The 22170-nt window shown below is 40.5% G+C and overlaps 5 protein-coding genes across 7 annotated transcripts; 2 read left to right on the top strand and 3 right to left on the bottom strand.

Moving 5' to 3' along the window:
* On the bottom strand, positions 1-341 carry LOC130991437 (pentatricopeptide repeat-containing protein At3g22690-like). The gene has a single exon (XM_057915668.1). The coding sequence runs from the start codon at positions 316-318 to the stop codon at positions 1-3; it is 318 nt and encodes a 105-aa protein (XP_057771651.1). The 5' UTR covers positions 319-341.
* Positions 342-530: 189 nt separating this feature from the next.
* On the bottom strand, positions 531-6954 carry LOC130991434 (pentatricopeptide repeat-containing protein At3g22690-like). 3 transcript variants are annotated; one of them, XM_057915661.1, is made up of 3 exons: positions 5010-6954; positions 2441-2540; positions 531-790 (listed from the first exon to the last, which is right to left on the bottom strand). In XM_057915661.1, exon 1 carries the CDS (start codon positions 6478-6480, stop codon positions 5674-5676), a length of 807 nt encoding a protein of 268 aa, XP_057771644.1. In that variant the 5' UTR covers positions 6481-6954; the 3' UTR covers positions 531-790; positions 2441-2540; positions 5010-5673. The 3 variants fall into 3 exon arrangements, with proteins under 3 accessions (XP_057771644.1, XP_057771643.1, XP_057771645.1); XM_057915660.1 differs by having other exon boundaries at positions 5095-6954; XM_057915662.1 differs by lacking the exon at positions 2441-2540 and having other exon boundaries at positions 5095-6954.
* LOC130993019 (uncharacterized) lies at positions 764-2575 on the top strand. Its single transcript, XM_057917740.1, has one exon. The coding sequence runs from the start codon at positions 764-766 to the stop codon at positions 2573-2575; it is 1812 nt and encodes a 603-aa protein (XP_057773723.1).
* A 3362-nt stretch (positions 6955-10316) lies between the features above and the next one.
* Positions 10317-19297, top strand: LOC130991432 (uncharacterized). Its single transcript, XM_057915658.1, has 3 exons — positions 10317-10872; positions 18084-18215; positions 18792-19297. Exons 1-3 carry the CDS (start codon positions 10353-10355, stop codon positions 19163-19165), a joined length of 1026 nt encoding a protein of 341 aa, XP_057771641.1. The 5' UTR covers positions 10317-10352; the 3' UTR covers positions 19166-19297.
* LOC130991431 (pentatricopeptide repeat-containing protein At3g22690) lies at positions 18728-22158 on the bottom strand. The gene has a single exon (XM_057915657.1). The coding sequence runs from the start codon at positions 21756-21758 to the stop codon at positions 19233-19235; it is 2526 nt and encodes an 841-aa protein (XP_057771640.1). The 5' UTR covers positions 21759-22158; the 3' UTR covers positions 18728-19232.
* Positions 22159-22170: the final 12 nt, after the last annotated feature.

Genomic DNA, 22170 nt, shown 5'->3' with positions numbered 1-22170 from the left:
TTACCAGTAATCACGGCAAGAACACAAGCCTTGCTGGAAAAAGTGGAATCTATTGTTATCTCTAACAACTATCTCTCTATCATACACTTTGGAGACCATTTTTGCGAAGGAATGGCAGTCGGAACACATTCGGAGATTCTTGATGACTCTGACCGGTGTTCCACGGGCGGAGGAGACGAGGCCGTGAGCGATGGCGAGCTTCTCGCTGTGTCGACCGAGCAAGAACTCCTTCTCTTGCTCGTCAACATCGAGCAAGACGTTCGTTAGATCCGGAGCATACCCTGCTTCTCTGAGCCTCGAGTCGATCTCTTCGAGCATCGAGGCTGTGCACGTGTTGTGGATTGTGAGGGTTCAGAGAAGAAGGTGATTCAAGATGCGATCTTGAAAGAAATGAGATAGAAAAATTTAGGGATTGAAGAGAAGAATTGGGGGCTAGCTGGTGACGTGTTCCTTAGTTAGCTTTTATCAAGTATTGTTTTAGTTTTATTTAATTTGTAATTTCCAAGTAAGAATGTGTGGAGTTGTTGGGCTGTTGGGACCACACCTTTTTGTATCACTTGTTTTCCAAGTTTTCGCAGAAGGGGAATTATCCAAATTTCTTCCTACTCTCTCTCTACTCTCTCTTTCTCTCTCTCTTCCCTCCCAATTCTAAACACTGTTACATTGCAAATTCGTGAGAAATTCATACAAAATACTTGGGTTCACTACAATTGGTATCTCAGAGTCTGGGCTTGGCGTTGCTGAGCACGATCGTGGGCAAATCATGGCTGAGGCAACTCGATTCAAAGATCTACAGGAAGCACAAAAGAAATTAGATCAATATGTTCAAACAGAAAGCATGAAGCGTGCAGCTGCTGAGGAGCGAATACAGGAACATATCACATTTATTGATCAGAAAATGCAGGGAATTGACACAAAATATGATCATCTTACTGGGGTGTTGGCTGAAATCCAGCTGCAACTGCTGAATCTGGACAAGGGAAAATCTTACCGAGAAGATGAGTCTATTTTAGGAGATCCACCATCGGGATTTCAAATTGGAGGTAATCATTCAAAAAATTCAAGCTACACCTCTAAATTTAAGATAGACTACCCACAATCTGGTATGGGAAATTCTTTTCATAAGGTTGATTTTCCTAGATTTAATGGAACTAATCCTCGGGCATGGATCATCAAATGCAATAGTTATTTTAAGTTAACTGCTGCTATGACTGATGAGCATAAGGTACAATTGGCTATCCATAATTTTGAGGGGAAGGCTTTGCAATGGTTTCAGAATTTTGGGTATGAAAGTGTGTTAGATGTGAGTTGGGATCAGTTCCTCCAAGTGGTGGCAGCTAGATTTGAAGATATTAATGAGAGTAAAATCATTATGGAATTCAAGAATCTGAAGCAAAGTGGGTCCTATGTCAGCTATGTGGAGAAATTTGAAGAACTAAGGGCATGTTTATTATTAAGCAGCCGTATTAAGTATTCTGAAGAATATTTTGTCGCTAATTTTGTCAGTGGATTATCGGAGGAACTGCAGAACTTCATGATGTTGTTCAAGCCTGGAACACTACAAGAGGCCATTGAAATTGGGCAAAGGCAGATCTCAACCTTGGAGGCTATAGCAAGGCGGGTAAAACCTACTTCTAATAGGCCATTTTCTAGCGCTGGACCTATTTCTAAAAGGCCAGGAGAAGATGCTGCTACTACTAAATCATTTACCCAAAATAATTTGAAGCCACCTATCAAGTTACTAACTAGTGCTGAGAGAGCAGCTAGACGGGAGAAGGGCTTATGCTTTAATTGTGATGAGCCTTATGTCTATGGTCACAAGTGCAAGCACAGGGTGTTTTTTATGACAATGACTGAGGAACAAGAGATGGAATATAGTCAATATGAAGGCATTGAAGGTGAAACTTTAATTGCTGACCCTATTACAGAACCGATGGAGGAAATTCAGTTGTCCCTACATTCCTTAATGGGAGAGATAGGTCTCACCACTATGAAGGTGGTAGGTGAGGTGGAAGAGCATAAATTACACATACTAGTGGATACTGGCAGTACCCTCAGCTTCTTGCAAGAGAGCACAGCCAAGAAGTTAGGGTGTAAGATGGAAGAAGTGAAGCCTATTATGGTACGAGTAGCTAATGGCCAGAAATTAATTAGCACTCGCCAGGCTACTAATTTCACTTGGGGTGTACAAGGGCACCAATTCATATATTCTCCCAGGGTTCTAGCAAGTGAAGGGTATGACCTAATTCTAGGGGGTGATTGGCTAAAATATTGTACTCCTATTGAATTGGACTACAACAAGATGACTTTCACAGTAAATTGGAATGGTAAAAAAGTAAAGTTACAGGCTGCTACTAACAGTGTCGACTGCCATCTTCTCAGTGAGGTGCAACTCTATACCCTATTTTCCAAAGACGTCACAGAAGTGGAAGAAGCATACCTTTTGATACCTCCTGTGCCAGGTAGCAATGCACCAGAAGTCCTTACTCCTCTTTTGGAAGAATTTGCTGATGTTTTTGCTGATCCCCAAGGCCTGCCTCCTGCACGAGGGATAGAACATCAGATCAAGCTTTAAGCCCAATAGTGTTCCAAAGCAACAACACCCCTATAGGACTTCTCACAGTCAAAAGGATGAAATTGAAAAGATAATTGCAGGAATGCTGAAAGAAGGAATAATACAACATAGTAGGAGCCCTTTTGCTGCTCCTGTCATATTAGTAAAAAAGAAGGATAACACATGGCGAATGTGTGTTGATTACAGGTACTTAAACTCTCTCACTATTAAAAATGACTACCCCATTCCATTGATTGATGAGCTACTGGATGAGTTGTTTGGTGCACAGTTCTTTTCTAAACTTGATTTAAGGTCGGGATATTTTCAAATATTGGTTACTCCGTCAGACAGACAATACACAGCCTTTAACACCCACCAAGGGCACTATGAATTTTTGGTGATGCCTTTTGGGCTTTGCAATGCGCCTGCTACATTTCAAGCACTTATGAACAGGGTGTTCCAGGAGCAACTAAGGAAATCTGTTCTAGTGTTCTTCGATGATATTTTGGTATATAGTAGATCATGGTCAGACCATCTACTTCATTTGAGGAAAGTATTAGAGTTGCTTAGACATCACACTCTATATGCCAAGCGAAGTAAATGTCAGTTTGGCCAGCAAAACATTGAATACCTTGGCCACATAATCACACGTGAAGGAGTTGCTACCGATCCAACCAAGGTTTCATGTATGCTCAACTGGCCTGTGCCTAAGACAGTTAAACAATTAAGGGGATTTCTTGGTTTAACGGGGTACTACAGAAAATTTATCAAGGGGTATGGATTGATTAGCAGACCACTGACTTCATTGCTTAAGAAGGACAATTTCAAGTGGAATTCTGAAGCTGAAGTGGCCTTTAACCAGCTTAAGGAAGCTATGTCAACAGCCCCTGTTTTGGCTTTGCCAGATTTCAGCAAACCTTTCGTACTGGAAACGGATGCTAGTGGATTTGGAGTGGGGGCTGTTCTAATGCAGAACCACAGACCCATAGCCTTCATGAGCAAATCCTTGAGTCCTCAGAATCAACTTCTCTCTATCTATGAAAAAGAATTTTTAGCAGTGGTCATGGCGGTACAACGGTGGAAATCTTATTTACAAGGGCACCACTTCATCATCAAAACAGATCAGCAGGCCTTACGTCATTTACTGGATCAAAAGGTTGTCAATCCTGTACAACAAAGATGGCTTACCAAATTATTGGGACTTACCTATGAGATACAATACAAAAAGGGGGTTGAGAATAAGGCAGCTGATGCCTTATCGAGGTGTGTCATGCCAGAGGCAAAGTGTTCTGCTCTCACTACTGTCACTCCACAGTGGGTACAAAGGGTTGCTAGAAGTTATGAGGCTGACCCTCATTTGTCAAAGGTTTTGGCAGCAAAAGTTATCGATCACACGGCCTATGAGGACTACCAGCTGCATTCTGGACTATTACGATTCAAGGAAAAATTGGTCATTGGCTCAGACAATTCATTGAGGGTTGACTTATTGACTGAAGTACACAAATCTCCTTATGGTGGGCATTCCGGGGTACAAGGAACTTATAAACGGCTTAGCAATTTTTTCTATTGGCCCAACATGAAGGCAGATGTTATCACTATGGTGCGAGGTTGCGATGTGTGCCAGCGGAACAAATCTGATGTTGGCGCTTTTCCCGGACTTTTACAGCCATTACCTATTCCGACTACAGCGTGGACACATATTTCTATGGACTTCATCGAAGGCTTGCCTAAATCTGGTGGAAAGGATGTTATCTTAGTTGTGGTGGACAGGTTCACCAAGTATGGTCACTTTATTGCTCTATCTCATCCATATACAAGTCAGATTGTTGCTAAGATTTTCTTAGACACCATCTATAAGTTGCATGGGCCTCCTGTGAGCATCGTCTCTGATCGAGACAAGGTTTTTACCAGCCTATTCTGGAAGCACTTGTTTAAGCTAATTGGAACCTCATTGGATATGTCATCTTCCTACCATCCGCAGACTGATGGGCAGACTGAAAGGCTCAACCAATGCTTGGAAAACTATCTACGGTGTATGATCAGTTCCACACCTAAGCAATGGCTAAAATGGCTACCTTTAGCTGAATATTGGTACAATACTAACTACCATAGCAGCTTAAAGTGCACTCCCTTTCAAGCTCTCTATGGGTTTCCTCCAACGCAGTTGGGATTAGGCTCCTACTTGGACTCCACTAATCAAGAAGCTAAGGATGTTATGGCGGAGAGGCAGGAATTTATCAGACTACTTCGAGAGAATCTCATCTCTGCCCAAAATCGAATGAAAACCTATGCAGATAAGAACCGACAAGACAGAGAATTTCAGGTGGGAGATCAAGTCTACCTCAAACTCCAACCTTATCGGCAAAATTCGGTCTCTTTAAGGAAAAATCTCAAGTTATCATCTCGCTACTATGGGCCATATACTGTTCTGGAGAAGGTCGGGACTGTGGCTTACCGACTCGATCTTCCTGAGTCATCTCGGGTTCATCCTGTTTTCCATGTTTCCCTCTTAAAGAAGTGCATCAGTGAGAAATTGGTACCTGTTGCTGAGTTACCAGATACGGATTCTGATGGGCATTTCAAGATTGAGCCTTTTGTTGTCTTAGACACCCGTATTATCCATCGAAAGGGTGTCCCCGTTGAGCAGATATTGGTACAGTGGTCGAAGGACAACGCAGGATTTCGGTCGTGGGAAGACTTGAACCATGTTCGCCGGAAATTTCCTTCTCTTCATCCTTGCGGACAAGGATGTTCTTCGGCGGGGGGTAATGTTGTGGATTGTGAGGGTTCAGAGAAGAAGGTGATTCAAGATGCGATCTTGAAAGAAATGAGATAGAAAAATTTAGGGATTGAAGAGAAGAATTGGGGGCTAGCTGGTGACGTGTTCCTTAGTTAGCTTTTATCAAGTATTGTTTTAGTTTTATTTAATTTGTAATTTCCAAGTAAGAATGTGTGGAGTTGTTGGGCTGTTGGGACCACACCTTTTTGTATCACTTGTTTTCCAAGTTTTCGCAGAAGGGGAATTATCCAAATTTCTTCCTACTCTCTCTCTACTCTCTCTTTCTCTCTCTCTTCCCTCCCAATTCTAAACACTGTTACATTGCAAATTCGTGAGAAATTCATACAAAATACTTGGGTTCACTACAGCACGCGCTCTCGTCACCGGAAGTGAACTCGCGAACGACCCCGCCGACCTCGATCGCGCTCGAACACGGGGTTTTCCTCATGCCCCGTTCCTTCATACGCGTCCGGACTCGAGCAACGTTGCTCCATAACACGGCGGACGCGTATATGTTCGATAGGAGGACGTGGATACCCGTATGATCGCCGCCGTCGCTGCTACATTCGCTCATCATCTTAGCGGCACGGCTGGCCATTTTCTCGTTCCCGTGCTTCCGGCAAGCGCTCAAGAATGCGCCCCAGATTGCGGCGTTCGCCTCCAAGGGCATTGCGTCGATGAACTCGAGCGCCTCGTCTAGCAAACCCGCGCGGCCGAGTAGATCAACGACGCACCCGTAGTGGACGACGTGCGGAACGATCCCGTATTCCTTCATGCTGTTGAACACAAGCATTCCTTCGTCAACCAAACCGGCATGGCTACAAGCTGTAAGAACTCCACTGAAAGCTACTTGATCCGGCGCAATCCCTCGTCGGACCATCTCGTGGAAAAGCTCGAGGGCTCGTTCCCCGTTCCCCTCCATTGCCATCGCTCCGATTGCTGTAGTCCATGCGGATACGTCTCTCTCCTTCATCGACCAGAACACCTCCATCGCGCTCCGTGGGTCCCCGCGCCTAACAAACATGTCGACGAGAGCAATGCAGAGGCGTGTGTTGATCTGAGTATCCAATTGAAGGCTCATCAGGGAAGAGTGAAGTAGTTGATCTGAGTCATCTTCACAAACTCCAAACATTAAGCTGGGATTCATTGTTGAGTCAATGTTATGTGCACGCACTCAAATTTCCATCTACTCTTAGAAAATTAAGTCTGAATCTTTGTGTAATAACTCCGGCAGCGACGACGGCTCTGTGTGCACTACCGAATCTGGAAGTGCTCGAGATGTACAGATGCACCTTCACAAGCAATGAGTGGGAAATAGCAGAAGGAGATGAATTCAGGTCATTGCAGTTTCTACAACTCTATTATTTAGACCTGGTGCGTTGGAGAGCTGATGAAACCAACTTCCCTAGACTCCGCCATCTCTTTATAGGAGTTTGTGAGAAGCTAGAGGAAATCCCCGCCGGCATTGGAGAAATCTCAACCCTCCAATTAATCGAGTTAAAATGGTGCAGCGATTCTGCTGTGGCCTCGGCGAAACAGATTCAGGAGGAGCAACAATCTGAATACGAGAACCTTTAATTGGATTTTTTAGTGTTTTTTACTGGGTTTTTGCCATGGGACTTTCAATGAGACTTGAACCTTTAATTGGATTTTTTTTAATATAATGTTATAATTTCATTGATATATATTTTGTCAAAGTTAATTAATTTGGAGTTTCGGATGAATTATGATCCCTAAACATTTCTAGTTCTAGTACTTTTAGCTAGACAAAGTTAGCATGCATGATATTACTTCTTGAACGTAAGTATATAATGTTGGGGGTCATTCTATTCATAGCCACATTATACTCCTTATAACCCCCTTTTCAAAATAATAATAATAATTAATTAAATATTTACTATTTATCCTATATTTTATAACCATAAATTTAATTTAGGAGCTATAAAATATATGATAAAATAGTAAAATAATTAAATAAAATTCTTGTATGATTTTGATGCTTTGCAGCACCAAAATCATACAAGAAATAAATAAATAAAATCACATTAAGTTAATCAAAATACCCTATTAAGCCAAATCGGGTAATTTGAGTACCCGAATACCACCATATTTGTCCGAATTAACAGTTTGACTTCTGAAACTTGACATTTGATCGGGTAATTTAAGGTACCCGAATATCCGACTCGGATATTAGGATACCCGATTATAAAATCGAGTTCGAAATCGGTACAGGGTGTCCCTTCTAATTCAGGCCCGGGTATCCAATTTTTTCAGGTAGGATACCCGAACCCGACTCAATTCTCACGGTCTCACCCCTACTCTTTATTGATAAAATTACATTATAGTAATAGAGATAATGTCTCGTATGGTTGTTTAAATGGATATCGAAGATTAATTAATTCGTTAATTGATTTCTTTATCATTAAATCAATATGTGATTAATAATTTTTAAAAAATTTTGGATATACCGATTAACCAGATAATCAAATCGTGATTATCGGGTTACCGACTAAGAACATCTCCAATGAGAGGTGCTTAAGTTAGGTCTTAAATGGTGGTCCCCACCTTAAGCACCTCCCCCTCCAATGTATAGTTCTTACCTTGGTGCTAAAATCCTCATTTCCACCAAAATTCCAATTTCAACACTTTTATGCTAAAATATTTAATTTTTATTGAAAATAAAATTAAACATTACATTAAAACTAAAAATTAAATAATTTAAATAACTTTAAAAAAAGAACATAATTTAAAAATCCTAAACTACATGATTCTTCGACGCTTGAGCACCTCTTGGATCAAATGGTTGTGCCCATGTCAATTTAGCTTTGTTCATCTTCAAAGTATCCATATTGAGGATCTTCAAATCGAGCTCCTCCCTTTTTACCGCGGCGAGCGTCTTTTTTGCTTTGGCGATGCCACTGATTTGGATTGCATGTTCCTTCATTTCGACGACGACTTTCTCAAGCGCCTCGAAGTACGACGACTGTGTGGAAGAGGCTTCCCTCTTCTTGCCCTTGACTTTATCTCGCTTCGCCTCTTTCGTGCCTCGTGGTGATGCTCGGTTCCGATGAAGTTGTTGTTGGCTCCACGTCGGATCTCTTTGACTTCTTGGCGGAGTGGACATCGGTGGCTTGCGACGCGAACTTTTGACAATCGCAGAGGATTTTCCAAGCTTTGATATGGCTGAATCTCTTCTTGTGATTCGCCTCGTGCATCGTTGGAAGTGGGATTTGATATGATCCGGCTTACACTTAGGAGATCCCAGCGGTTTGAGGGTGTTGTATTTCTCGCCGATTGAGCCCCAATATTGGAGCAACCTTTGGAAAATTCCCAAAATCGGATTGTGGGTAGTCTCTGCCCTCAATATGCATATGAGCTCTGTCTCATCGTTTGTGTAGGTGGTGCGCGCCCCCTTGGCTTTAGGCTTCGCCTCCGGCTCATCTTCTTCAGCGCTTGGTAACGTTGTCGGAGTTCGATTATTTCCCGAAGCAAAGATGTATGAAGCTTGAGAAAATGGAGCAAACCCCATCATTGGTTGAGTACTAGGCACACTCGAACCTCCACCGCATTGCTCTAGGTAATCGTCGAACTCGCAATCCATTGCAAAAAAATTGAGGAACACAAAAAATAGAGGAAAAATATATAAGCTCTTGAAACATTTTATAAGCTAAGCTCTTTAAAATAAGCTTAGCCAAACACCCTCTTAATTGTCAATAGAAATGAAGAAAATGTAACAAGGGGGCATTGGCCATGTTATGTTTTTGTTCTTTAACTGCTGGGCAGCTCGTCACGTCTAGGAAATCCTGTGGTAATGTTTTTCATTAGGAATAAATTTGTGGGGTGTTGTTATCTTGGGTTCTTCTTTAACAGAGGTTTTTAGAAGTCCAATATCATCATTTCTCAGCATTGGTAATGGATTCTTGCTTGTTTATTTTCTCAATTTTACCAGTTCATAGAGGAATGTGGGTCGGAGCCACGTATGGAAGATAAGGCCGAAGAGCTCGTAGATTTTGCCGCCTCATCCGTCTCAGGTGGACGAAGCGAACGAGGAAGCTGCCGAGGGGGAGGAGGCGAACGAGGAAGCTGCTGAGGGGGAAGAAGACCTAGGGTTATCAACATTAGACAGAAACACTAATTAGAAAAGTAAAAAAGATTTAGTATTTATTTGCAAGAATTTGAAAATGAGATTGGAATTGCAAAATGATGATTTATTTTGCAAATATCCTAAAACACTATGACATGATATGACGTTGTGGAGCTATTGAATATTCAAAAGATTCATCCCAACACACATTTTTCCTTTTGTTTCTTCTATTTCCAAAATCCTTTACATTAATAATTTTGTATATTATCAATATACAGCTAAATATGTATTGAGATAAAGTTGGCATGCGTGCATGATATCACTTCTTGAACATAAATATATTAGTATGTGTGTTGATCTAACGGTAGAACTGGTAATACATAAAGTCAAAAGAAGTTTTGAGTTCGAGTTTATATGGACATAATTTTAAAATTTATTTATGTAATTGGTAATTATTTATCAAAATATATTTATATATAACACTGTATTGGTTACAGGGATAATAACATTTAAATAAATGCACGCACAAACTTTCCATCTCAGTAAAAAATAATGCATCACATGAAGAAAGTTGCTCTCTCTCTCGCTCTCTCTTATAATTGTCTCTTTATGATGTTTGGTTTTAACAACATGACAATTCTCGGAAACACACACACACACACACATATATATTATATATATATATATATATATATATATATATATATATATAAGAACATAAAATATTGAACTCTCTTTCCAAGATCATATAAAAATGGATGCACCCAATTCAAAATATGCAAACTACAACCACCCTAATATAAATATAGCCAACTACACAATATTTTTATACTATCAAATTACAACTTTGTTTTATTTGCTCAAAGTCAATACAACAGCTGCGTAGCTTATACAAATTTGCCTATATCCTTTGTGAGTGAGAAGAGATCAGAGAAATGGCTTACAATCTTCAACCCCTCATCACCATCCTACAACAAATCTTGAATCCTCAACAATCGCACTGGATTGTTGATCACAACAAACCGCAACTCGAATCCCTCCTCGGAAAAGCTGCTTCTCTGCAGCAGATTCTTGAAAAATCTTCACCCTCCAAAATTATAGAGAATTTGGAAAGTCAAATCCAAGAAGCAGCACATAGAGCTGAAGACATCATTGAATCTCAGATGGTTGCTCAAATGCTTTCCAGCCCTGAAGGCGTGAGATTTACTTTTTCAACACCAGATCTACAACAAGTAATTCAACAACTTGATTCCGTAATGGAACAAGTGGTGAAGCTCGTGGAGGGGAAGACGATGCCGAGTGGCAGTTCACCGAGTGGCGCTTCTCTGTTGCAAGATCCGAGTTCTAAGAGCGTCGTGGTGGGAGTTGATGAAGATCTGATGCAGTTGAAGGATCGGCTGATCGGGATGCAGAGCAAGCTGGAGATCCTGCCCATCGTGGGTATGGGTGGTATAGGTAAAACCACTCTTGCTCGAAAACTTTATCAAGATCCTTCCATTGTTGACCACTTTAGCTATCTTGCTTGGACCACAATTTCACAAGATTACAATATGCGCTCAATTCTATTAAGCCTTCTTCGTTGCATAACTGGATCAGACTATGAACATAAGGGAGATGGTGAGTTAAAAGATATCTTGTATAGGAGCTTGTATGGTAGAAGATACATGATTGTATTAGATGATATTTGGAGCACCAAATTCTGGGATGAGATAAGGAGGTACTTCCCGGACAACAATAACGGGAGTCGGATTGTGATCACCACTAGGGAATCGGATGTCGCCAAATATGCAGACTCCAATAGTCTGCATCATAAGGTGAAGTTGCTGAGCGAGTCTCAAAGTTGGGATCTTCTTAGCCAAATTGTGTTTGGAGAAGAGGATTGCCCTCATCAGTTACAAGGGATCGGAGAGAAGATTGCGAGTGATTGCGGTGGGCTTCCTCTAGCTATCAATGTGATTGGAGGGCTGTTGTCAAAGGTGGAAAGATTGAAAGATGTTTGGGAGAATATTGGGAACGACGTAAGAGCTGCAATTGCTGAATCGGACAAGCAATTCTCCAATATACTATCCTTAAGTTATAACCATCTGCCGCTTCACTTGAAACCATGTTTCCTCTATATGGCAGCATTCCCTGAAGATTATGAGATTGACCCCTTGAGACTCATATGGAAGTGGGTAGCAGAAGGATTTGTGAAATCGAATGGAGATAAAAGTTTGGAGGAAGAGGGAGAGGATTATTTAAAGTCACTTGTAGAAAGGAATCTAGTTTCGGTTAGAAGTTATAATTGGTATGAAAAAGCAGAGACCTACAGCATGCATGATATTTTGAGAGATTTATGCATTAGGAAAGCTGATGATGAGAAGTTTCTACATGTCAAGAATTCGACCGAGCTCACATTCTCTAACCAGCTGCGTCGTGTGAGTATTCACACATCATATGGAATGGAAGATATTGATGAGTATGCTTCTTCATCAGAGATGTCACTTGTTCGATCATTTCTACTCTTGATCTTGTTGGATCGGAAGCTATCTCCTATGGTTTTCACATTAAGATTGCTTAGGGTGTTGGATTTATTAGAAATGAATAAGTATAAGATAGGAAGGCGTATGATTGAGTTCCCGGAAGAAATATTACAACTTGTGAACTTACGCTACTTATCTATCAATTGCAAGTCATTGCCAAGAAGTGGAATATCAAGATTGTGTAATTTGCAAACCTTGATTGCTGAGCTATCCGAGTATAGCTCTTGTCCAACTGAGTTGTGGGAGATGTCTGAGTTAAGACATCTCATCATGTTGAATGTAGATCTCATAATAGAAGATGATTACATGCAAAAAATTGTTCTGAAGAAGCTGCAGACGATACGGACTGTGGAGCTAACTCTGTCAGTGATTAGAAGGGGTTTCTTGGAAAGCATTCCAAATATAAAAAGCTTGAAAATCAGGTATTGGGTTGAAGGCTCATCAGGGATGAGTGAAGTAGTTGATCTGAGTCATCTTCACAAACTCCAAACATTAAGCTGGAGTTCACCTCGCTATCAATGTTATGTGCACGCACTCAAATTTCCATCTACTCTTAGAAAATTAAATCTGTGGAATTGTGTAATAACTCCGGCAGCGACGACGGCTCTGTGTGCACTACCGAATCTGGAAGTGCTCAAGATAGAGGGATGTAGCTTCAAAAGCTATGAGACAGAAGAAGAAGAAGAAGATGAAGAGGACGACGATAAAGAAAACGATGATGATGAAGAAGAAGCAAATGAAGAGTGGGAAATAGCAGAAGAAGAAGAAGAAGCAAATGAAGAGTGGGAAATAGCAGAAGAAGAAGAAGAAGAAGAAGAAGAAGCAAATGAAGAGTGGGAAATAGCAGAAGAAGAAGAAGAAGCAAATGAAGAGTGGGAAATAGCAGAAGGAGATGAATTCAGCTCATTGCAGTTTCTACTACTCTATAATTGTTATGGACTGGTGCGTTGGAGAGCTGATGAAACCAACTTCCCTAGACTCCGCCATCTCTTTTTACGAAGTTGTTTCTATCTAGAGGAAATCCCAGCCGGCATTGGAGAAATCCCAACCCTCCAATTAATCCACTTAGAAAGGTGCAGCGATTCTGCAGAGGCCTCAGCGAAACAGATTCAGGAGGAGCAGCAATCTGAATACGACAATTACCAACTCCAACTTCGTATCTTCGAAGACTTTGAATAGGTCAATCTTATTATCACTTTCTACCTATCCAAAAAGCATAAATAAAATCTTTCGCCTTGCTTTCGAAACACCTGTTCGCGCACATATATATTTGTATGATAATATATAGTATATTTTTATTTTGGAGCAAAAATCTTACTTAATCATGTTGTTGGGTTTCATTAACCTGATGAATTTTCTTGTGTGGCATATATGTCTACAGAGCACATAAAGAGGAAGTGAAAAGAAAGAAAGATGAAGAAAGTGGTCGGTGGGAGTAGGCCACACCCTTCTCTATATTGTTGAAACTCATTTGATTTCTCCTCTCTTGTCTCGCTTTGCTTCACAATTTGCTTTGTTTTAGATAAGTAATAACTCTCTTTCAGTTTTGGTGTTTTTCTTATTGGATTGTTTTTTCCTCTTTTGTTTCGTGTTGCTCGACAGTAGTAAAGTTGGCATGCATGATATTTAGCCGCCGCATTTAGGCCTTTGTCCAAAATCTGGTTTGATTTTAAATTAGTTAAGTCTCTGATATTTTTGAAGAGAAGCAACTCTTGTAATAGCATTCTCAATCAATTCATACCTTCAACATATAAATAAATAGATCAAAAAGTCGTTTTTCTCTCGGAAACAATAAAAAATGAGATCTAATTAAGTTCTAAAGAAAAGTCCAATACGAGATTCTGACTAGGGATGTCAATCTAGTCCGAAACTCGTGGGCAGGCCCGATTAACTAGTCAATCCGAGAGGGTTAGGGTTAAAAAAATTTAACCCGATAAAAATTACAACCCGACTAGCCCGTAACTGAATAGTCCGACGCCCGATAGGGTCGGCCCGACTAACCCGATGGGCTAACTGAAAAGTAATTGAATTATTATAAATATATAAATGATAAATATAATTTTAATAATAATTTATTGTATTGTTTTTGTGAATGTACTAAAATGATAAAAATTAAATTAATTTTCAGAGCTGAACGAGGTATTATTTTTTTCTACAGAAACTACAAAATTTCATCAATCAAATCAATTTGAAATTAAATTCTAATTGATGACTCATGTTTCAATATAGTATAGATAGATTTGAGAATAAAGAATTTTTTATAATTAGGTGCATTAATTTTGAAATAAATGCTAAGAAACGTAAGTTTGGGCATTTTGTGGTTCTCATGCTCTTGTGGGACTCATTCCACTCCATCCATTTTGCATGTCATATTCATTATCTATGTCCATGTATTCAACTTATTCTCTTAATCTTCTCAAACATAGTAGATTCCAATACTGATGTTCAAAAATAAATTAAGAGAGTTTTAACTCCAAAAATAAAAATATTAAATTTCTTCTTTTCAAAAGTTGCATCGCATAATTCAAATCTTTATATATGTCCAAATATATCCAATTCGGATTCTTGTAAAGCAAAATCATTTAATCCTCCAAGATTAAAAGTGAAAGAAATAAATCCTACACAATCAAGTCAACTAATGTTCTTCACCATAAAATAATACTCCACCGAAAGGATTGGGATTTGCATATTCCTTAACCTTGTCTCTACTCAATCTTATTTTAATTATATCTTCTACATCAATAAAACATACTTATCCTATTATGCCATCAAACAATGAAAAATAATGTTTTAAGTGAGAACGTTACATTTCATCCTCTCGGAACATACGAAGCTGGTCTCAAATTCATTCCTCGTTATAGTATGAATGTTAATCGAACCAACTCTATTAAACTGTTGTACTATTAGATTTGAGACAATCAAATTTATCTTTTGCTACACTAATTCTTTCGATCCACTTCGTTTTCGGTCTATTTGGATCAACCCATCGGGATTTACTACATCCCTAGTTTTAACTACAAATGGAGCATAAGAAAATAAAATCAAATTTATTCTTCCAATAAAGGTTATAATTAAGATAGGCCGAGATTTAAGATTTATATGGGCCTCAAGGCCCATCACATGTTGACTGGCCATTAAATATGCACTATATATTGCTAAGTTTGATTTGCATACCAAAATCAAGCCCCTAAAAATTAAAGAAATTAGAAATAAAAAATAAAGGAAACGCGACTCTGCGGTATAATTGATTTTGCTCTATTTGGATATAATCTTTTTTTCTTTTGAGGAAAATTTGGATATCTGATTTTGCTCTATTTGGAACCAGCCAAGAACTCTCTCTGCATCTTGTAAGTTGATTTTGAATGAGGTATTAGAGAATTCCCCACATTCTGTAATCAAGAATTCAAAATTAATGTTTCTTTATCTTTTGAATTTTTCTGTTACTGCTGGAAATTTGATCTTGGAGTTAACAAGGGTTGCTACCAATTTGATTTTTTTATCAGTCTTTCTTGCTCACGCATTAGTATAAAACAGACGATACATTGCACGTATGTTTTACTATTTATTTACTAATTCTTGTTTTTCTTGACATTTTAGCTTTGTGCTGTGATGAAGTTGTGAAGGAATTTATCCTTTGGTTTATTGAAGTTTATGATTTTGCTTAACATGAATGCTTATAATGGTATATAATCTCTGGAAATGAAGGGCTTTGGTATATTGAATTTAGGGGTTTTTGTTGTGGATAATGGGGCAAAAATATTTTTGGCTCATTTTCCTTCTGTTAAAATATGAATCAAATATATATCTAAATTTAGTATATTTTCTTCTTCGTTCTTGGGTCCTAAGATAGTTCCATGCTTATATGTTTGCTTAATGAGGTTATATCTCGAGTGCTTTAACCGGAATCGTGCCTTTGATTGTGTTGGTTTAAGTAGTTTGTGACTTCTTCGGTAGAGAGGTTGGTAATGATATAGAGCATATTCATGCACTTGAGCTATGTAATTTGATTTGTGAATCAAAAAGAGAGAAGGTGCTAGATATGAAAAAGTGAGTTGATGTTTGGGGACATGTTGGGTAAATTGAGTATCTTTGTTCATGATGAGAAAGGCGATACATGAGGCGAAAGTTTAAGCTTTAGCATTTCTGTTAGGCCCTATTTAGAAGATAACGATAGCGTGTAAGTGAAGCTCATGGAAGAGGAAAATGGAAAGAGAACTGGGTCATAAAGAACTCTAAGAAGCATCTGAAAATCTATTTAGTTCCAAGTGATCTAAACTCATTCCTAGCAAGCCATGATAGTTTCTTGAAGTTGCAATTTCGGGTTATCTATGCTATGGGCTGATTATTTGATATCTGTTTGAATCGCAAAATATACTTTGCTGATTGCATTTAAACGATTATGGTTGTGTGCATAGGTACACTTAAGTAAAATGTTGACAACCTTAGCAGCTAGACAAAAACTTGTAATTTAGCATCTAGAAAATGAAATGCAGGAAAGCAGAGAGCACTAGGTAATGATACGAGAACAAAGGAAATTTCCTTCATATGCTGTGATTGTAAGAAAAGTCTCTAGAAGTAGGCCAGTGAGGTCATGACACGACAACAGCTGCTGACCTTAAACAAAATGTTAAGAGTCCTTAAAGATTCATGATTCTATTCAGTTGTGTGGTTCCTGGCATATGCAGCGAGGAACTAAGTGAAATTGTGTAGCTGATTCTCATTTGGCTAAGGGTCTATGGAATCATCGGTTGTATGTGCTTTCCTTTTGGAATTATGATATTCTGATGCAACATCCTTTCTTGACTTCAGTCGCATGCTTTTTTCTGTAAATGTTACCTTATCTTGATGTGTAAAGCTACAAACATATTAGTTAAGTACTGACTAGCTGATTCGACTTCATTTGATCTCGGGAATCCTTCAATTTCTTTTATATATGTTATTTCTAGGTAATTCCGTAATCTAAATCGTAGCCCACACGTGCAAGTGAGTCTCTCGAAATGTGAAGAAATAAATGTTGCTTATCTGGATTTTGTCTTATTGGTCGTGGGAGTGTTGTTTATTTATTTCAACCGAATTTCATCTTGTCTTTTATTAGTTGAAATATTTTGTAGAAAATAACACCCACCAAATCCCAGTAAATTTGATTTAAGTAAATCTGGGAATGAAAATTCTTAGGAAATACTACTAAATAAGAGCCCCAATTCTCGACTTAGATCTCTAACAGTAGATTCCCTATATTTCTCTAACCAGCGTCTCCTGAACCAAGCGACTCCATTCTTACCTTGCTTACACAGCCAAGAAATCATGCGTCTTACTGCAACTCGTTTACACGGTATATCCTCTTGGTTCACTGATTCCGTTTAGCTTGAACACTTTCAAAATCCTTCTAGTTTCAGCATCTCTTCAGCTTAACCTCAAATCTCAATGGCAAATCCTAGATATATTTTGAATTTTGATCTAAATTCTGCAATTCTTTCTTTCCTTTTCTATCTCAATGGGATTGGACCCCTTTTCTAATTTGAATCAAATTGTGAAACTATTTGTGATTTTTTAAGGCTTTTGGATCTTTTTTCATTTATATGACTGTGTTCTTTCTACAAGGATCAAGATATTCTTAGTGATTTTTCTGCTGGTTGTTGCGTTTTTATATTGCTCGGCATACTTTTTTTTGGCGTAGCTGGTTTACTGCTAGTGAACCCCACTTTGGTAGATATACAAGATCATGCTAGTTATTAATGCTTTTTTGGGTAAGGAGAAATTCATGTTACGGAGATCCGCAGCTTCAGTAAAAATCCTAATTGGGGATTTTTTGCAAATTCTTAGTATTTTGATTGTTATCAGTAAATATCCGCTAACATCAGATATCTGCAGCATTGATTTGTATAATTGCTCAAGTAATTCATATGCATCTTCAGCACTAATCACTGGTTTTGCGACATAAGTGTCAGAATTGTAACAGATTAAGGAACCAGTACATGAGTTGATAAAGCATAAGAGTGCAATCACGTAATACCTTTAGTTGTAATCTCTTTAACGGGCTCCAGTGTCAACTACTTAACACTCCTTTTGTCGCATTTTATTTCCAACGAATTCATCTGACAAGCCCCCATTTTTTTGTGAACTAATGCAACTGTGTGCGTGTAGCCATGAAGAGGTCTGCACCTACTCAGCAAGTGGAGATTTCATCAGACGACTCGTCTTCCTCTGAAGCGGAAAATGATGATTCACGGAGCCAGAAGCCAAATGATGAACCTGCCCTAGAATTATCTGCTGAAGGTATTTGAATTGCCCTCAATATTTCTAGTTTATACACATTACGATGTCTGAGTGTCTCTTCATTCTTTTGATCCATGAACTGCTCATTTCGTATATGAGCGAACTAATTACTCAATCATGTATACCACATGGATTATGAGTTCATGTTACTTGGTAAAAATCGCATGACATAAAATTTTGATATTGATGCCAGACACCGAAGTAATGAATTTGGTGCGTGAATACGTTTTAGTCGAGTTCATGAATTTTTGTGTGGAACAATCTGTCATCCTCTTCTTATTCTCTTTAGTTTGAGATGTCATTATCACATACCTTGTTTTATTTGACAAAAAATGGATAAAAATAGCATGCCAAAGGCTTTGTTGAAGTTTAGTTTTATCTAAAATTCTTGTTATGCTTGATCTCCTAGTTGATTTAGCAAACTTGTAACAGATTCTGGCTTGTTATTTGGTGTCAAAATGCAATAAATTGGTAAATAAACATAAAGCATTTAGAGTAAAAACCAAAGCAAATGATAACAAGAAGCAATTATTCATAATCACCATGTTTAATTAGATACATCTCCTGCAAATGCAGCATGGTTGTTCAGAAGAGCAGCAAGCTACCAAGAATACATGAAGTCGATCCCGATACCTACTAACCGGGGCGCTGTTATTCCCTACACGTCGTGGACCGGACTTGGAGCCTCTATGAAGCAGATGTACGAGCAGCCTCTGCACTACCTCACCAACATTCACTTGCAGCGGATGGACCGGGAGAGGCTTGGAGCAGAGGACGAGTACGTCCCACTCGACTTGATCATCCATCCTTCTAAAGCCGAGGTGACCATCTGGCTCATTGAAGAGATACACCGACGAACCTCGTCTCCGCATCACCTCGCTCAGCTCTGGGCAGCTGACCCTATGTATCATGCTTTTATAGACGCCATTTTCCCAAAGCTTGGATCTTGAATTTTAGTTTGGGATAATTTGTAGCTTTGATTTCAAGATGTTTGATGAAAGTTCTGTATTATGTTTTTTACCAGTAATCACGGCAAGAACACAAGCCTTGCTGGAAAAAGTGGAATCTCTTGTTATCTCTAACAACTATCTCTCTATCATACACTTTGGAGACCATTTTTGCGAAGGAATGGCAGTCGGAACACATCCGGAGATTCTTGACGACTCTGACCGGTGTTCCACGGGCGGAGGAGACGAGGCCGTGGGCGACGGCGAGCTTCTCGCTGTGTCGACCGAGCAAGAACTCCTTCTCTTGCTCGTCGACATCGAGCAAGACGTTCGTTAGATCCGGAGCATACCCTGCGTCTCTGAGCCTCGAGTCGATCTCTTCGAGCATCGAGGCCGTGCACGCGCTCTCGTCGCCGGAAGTGAACTCGCGAACGACCCCGCCGACCTCGATCGCGCTCGAACCCGGGGTTTTCCTCATGCCCCGTTCCTTCATACGCGTCCGGACTCGAGCAACGTCGCTCCATAACCCGGCGGACGCGTATATGTTCGACAAGAGGACGTGGATCCCCGTTTGATCACCGCCGCTGCTACATTCGCTCATCATCTTAGCGGCACGGCTGGCCATCTTCTCGTTCCCGTGCTTCCGGCAAGCGCCCAAGAACGCGCCCCAGATTGCGGCGTTCGCCTCCAAGGGCATCGTGTCTATGAACTCGAGCGCCTCGTCTAGCAAACCCGCGCGGCCGAGTAGATCAACGACGCACCCATAGTGGACGACGTGCGGCACGACCCCGTATTCCTTCATGCTGTTGAAGACAAGCATTCCTTCCTCAACCAAACCGGCATGGCTACAAGCTGTAAGAACTCCACTGAAAGCTACTTGATCCGGCGCAATCCCTTGCCGGACCATCTCGTGGAAAAGCTCGAGGGCTCGTTCCCCGTTCCCCTCCATTGCCATCGCTCCGATTGCTGCAGTCCAGGCAGAGACGTCTCTCTCCTTCATCGACCAGAACACCTCCATCGCACTCCGAGGGTCCCCGCACCTAGCAAACATGTCGACGAGAGCAGTGCAGAGGCGCGTGTTGGAGCGAAAACCGCGTCTCTTAATGTAGCTATACGCCCATTTCGCAGAATCGAGTGCTCCTAAATAACCGCAGGCCGACACCACACTCACCATCGTCACCTCATCCGAAGCCATCCCTTCCCTCTGCATCGAGCGAAAGAGCTCAATCGCGTCAAGAAACGAGCCCTCATCAACCAAAGCTCTAATCATCGTGTTCCACGACACGACATCCCTCTCCGGCATCTCATCAAACACCCCAACGGCCGAATCCACATCACCATTCCGAGCAAAACCCTCGAGGAGAGAGTTCCACGACACGACTGTCGTGTTGCCCGACATCCGATCAAACACCCTACGCGCGAGCCCTAGCTCGCCACACTTGCCGTACATATCAATGAGCGAATTCCCAACGCTATCCCAACTCCAGAGCGCGTTCCTCAGAACATACGCGTGGCATTGCTTCCCCAACGAGAGCTCCGTGAGCTCAGCCGCGGACGCGATCACAGACACCACGGTGATCCTATCCGGCTTCTCCCCGAGATCAAGCATTCCCCGAAACACATCAAGCGCATCTCCCGCCTTCCCCAACCTCACATAATTCGACATCAACGTGTTGTAGAGAACCAAATCCTTATCAACACATTCATCAAAGAGCCGCCTCGCCTTCTCAACACATCCACATTTGATATACATATCAACAACAGCATTCACCATAACACCATTGAACTCGAGCTCCCAACACTCTTCAACATGGTTCAACACTCTCTCCCCCAAATCCAAATCCCCCAACTCGGCGCAGGCCGAAACAACGCTCACGAATGCAACCTCATTGGGCTCAATTCCCTCTCCCACCATTGCAAAGAAGAGAGAGACCGCCTCGCGATGCCGGTCTCGCCTCGCGAACCCACAAATCAAACTCGTCCACGACACGACATTTCTCTCAGACATTTCGTCGAACACCTTCCTCGCACTATCAATCTCGCCGCATTCGCCATAACAATACACCAGAGAATTCGAGACGAAGACATCATCGCGATATCCCCTCTTCACCACGCAGCCATGAATCTGCCTTGCTTCGGAGAGGCTCGAGTTTTTGGCACAAGCGCTCAAAACAAACGGAAACGTATAGTTATCGGGCTCCAAATCATCAATCAACATATCCACATACATCGAAATCGCCTCGTGATAAGATCCGGCTAATGAATTCCCTCTCACCAATGAATTGTAGAGGTAAGTTATGTTACTAGTCCGATCCTTTCTGCTGCTCTTGAACATCTTAAATGCTTTCTCTGCAAACTCCAAGCTCTCAGAAGAGCCCATCTCTGAGTATTTCGCGATGAGTTTTGTTAGTAGAGAAGCGTCGCCCACGAGGCCATGCTTCGTGTATTGCGCATGAATTTGTTTGATTTCTTGAAGATTTTTGCAAGATTTGAGATGCCCGGTTGTGGGATTTGATTTGGGCGAAAAGGGGTCTGATAGGATTTGAATCTTTGGCGTGGGCGGAGGAAGAGAGACGATTGCGGCGGCGAAAGGCATCGGTGTTTCAAGTCAAGAAAAAATCCAATCTTTTTGCTCAAATCAACTCAAAAATAGCAAAAATTCCTCTTCTATCTGTCTTCGAATTCTCCCAAATCGTAAAGAGTAGCTAAATTTGCAAATGGGTATCTTCAATTGTGAAAAAAGCTTCAATCTTTCAGTATTCGAACATCAGGGCAAGAATCTCCCACAAGATTCAATCTTTATATATATAAGCTTATGAAAAGATTCAATCTTTATAATTATAACCACAAATTGATTGGTAAATAAACATTTAGTTTAATCCATATTTTCCAATTTTACTACTTCCTTTTTCTTTGAAGGGTGAGGTTTGATGAGTACAATATTGAACTTAGCTAGAGCTAGTATTAGTTGTAAGAGAACAATTCATTTCTAGTAGATAAAATATGCA

The sequence above is a fragment of the Salvia miltiorrhiza genome, chromosome 7 (genome assembly GCF_028751815.1).
Source record: "Salvia miltiorrhiza cultivar Shanhuang (shh) chromosome 7, IMPLAD_Smil_shh, whole genome shotgun sequence".
Lineage (NCBI taxonomy): Eukaryota > Viridiplantae > Streptophyta > Magnoliopsida > Lamiales > Lamiaceae > Salvia > Salvia miltiorrhiza.
The sequence above is the reverse complement of the archived record's forward strand: the minus strand, read 5'-3'. Positions and strand labels throughout refer to the sequence as shown.

What these genes read in the sequence shown, in the direction of transcription:
- LOC130991437 (XM_057915668.1), bottom strand. Translation starts at nt 318, where the DNA reads ATGCTCGAAGAGATCGACTCGAGGCTCAGAGAAGCAGGGTATGCTCCG.
- LOC130993019 (XM_057917740.1), top strand. Translation starts at nt 764, where the DNA reads ATGGCTGAGGCAACTCGATTCAAAGATCTACAGGAAGCACAAAAGAAA.
- LOC130991434 (XM_057915661.1), bottom strand. Translation starts at nt 6,480, where the DNA reads ATGAATCCCAGCTTAATGTTTGGAGTTTGTGAAGATGACTCAGATCAA.
- LOC130991432 (XM_057915658.1), top strand. Translation starts at nt 10,353, where the DNA reads ATGGCTTACAATCTTCAACCCCTCATCACCATCCTACAACAAATCTTG. An exon ending in CGTGGGTATGGGTGGTATAG is followed by an intron (nt 10,873 to 18,083) that starts GTAAAACCACTC and finishes GTGTGCGTGTAG; the next exon opens with CCATGAAGAGGTCTGCACCT. An exon ending in CCTAGAATTATCTGCTGAAG is followed by an intron (nt 18,216 to 18,791) that starts GTATTTGAATTG and finishes CTGCAAATGCAG; the next exon opens with CATGGTTGTTCAGAAGAGCA.
- LOC130991431 (XM_057915657.1), bottom strand. Translation starts at nt 21,758, where the DNA reads ATGCCTTTCGCCGCCGCAATCGTCTCTCTTCCTCCGCCCACGCCAAAG.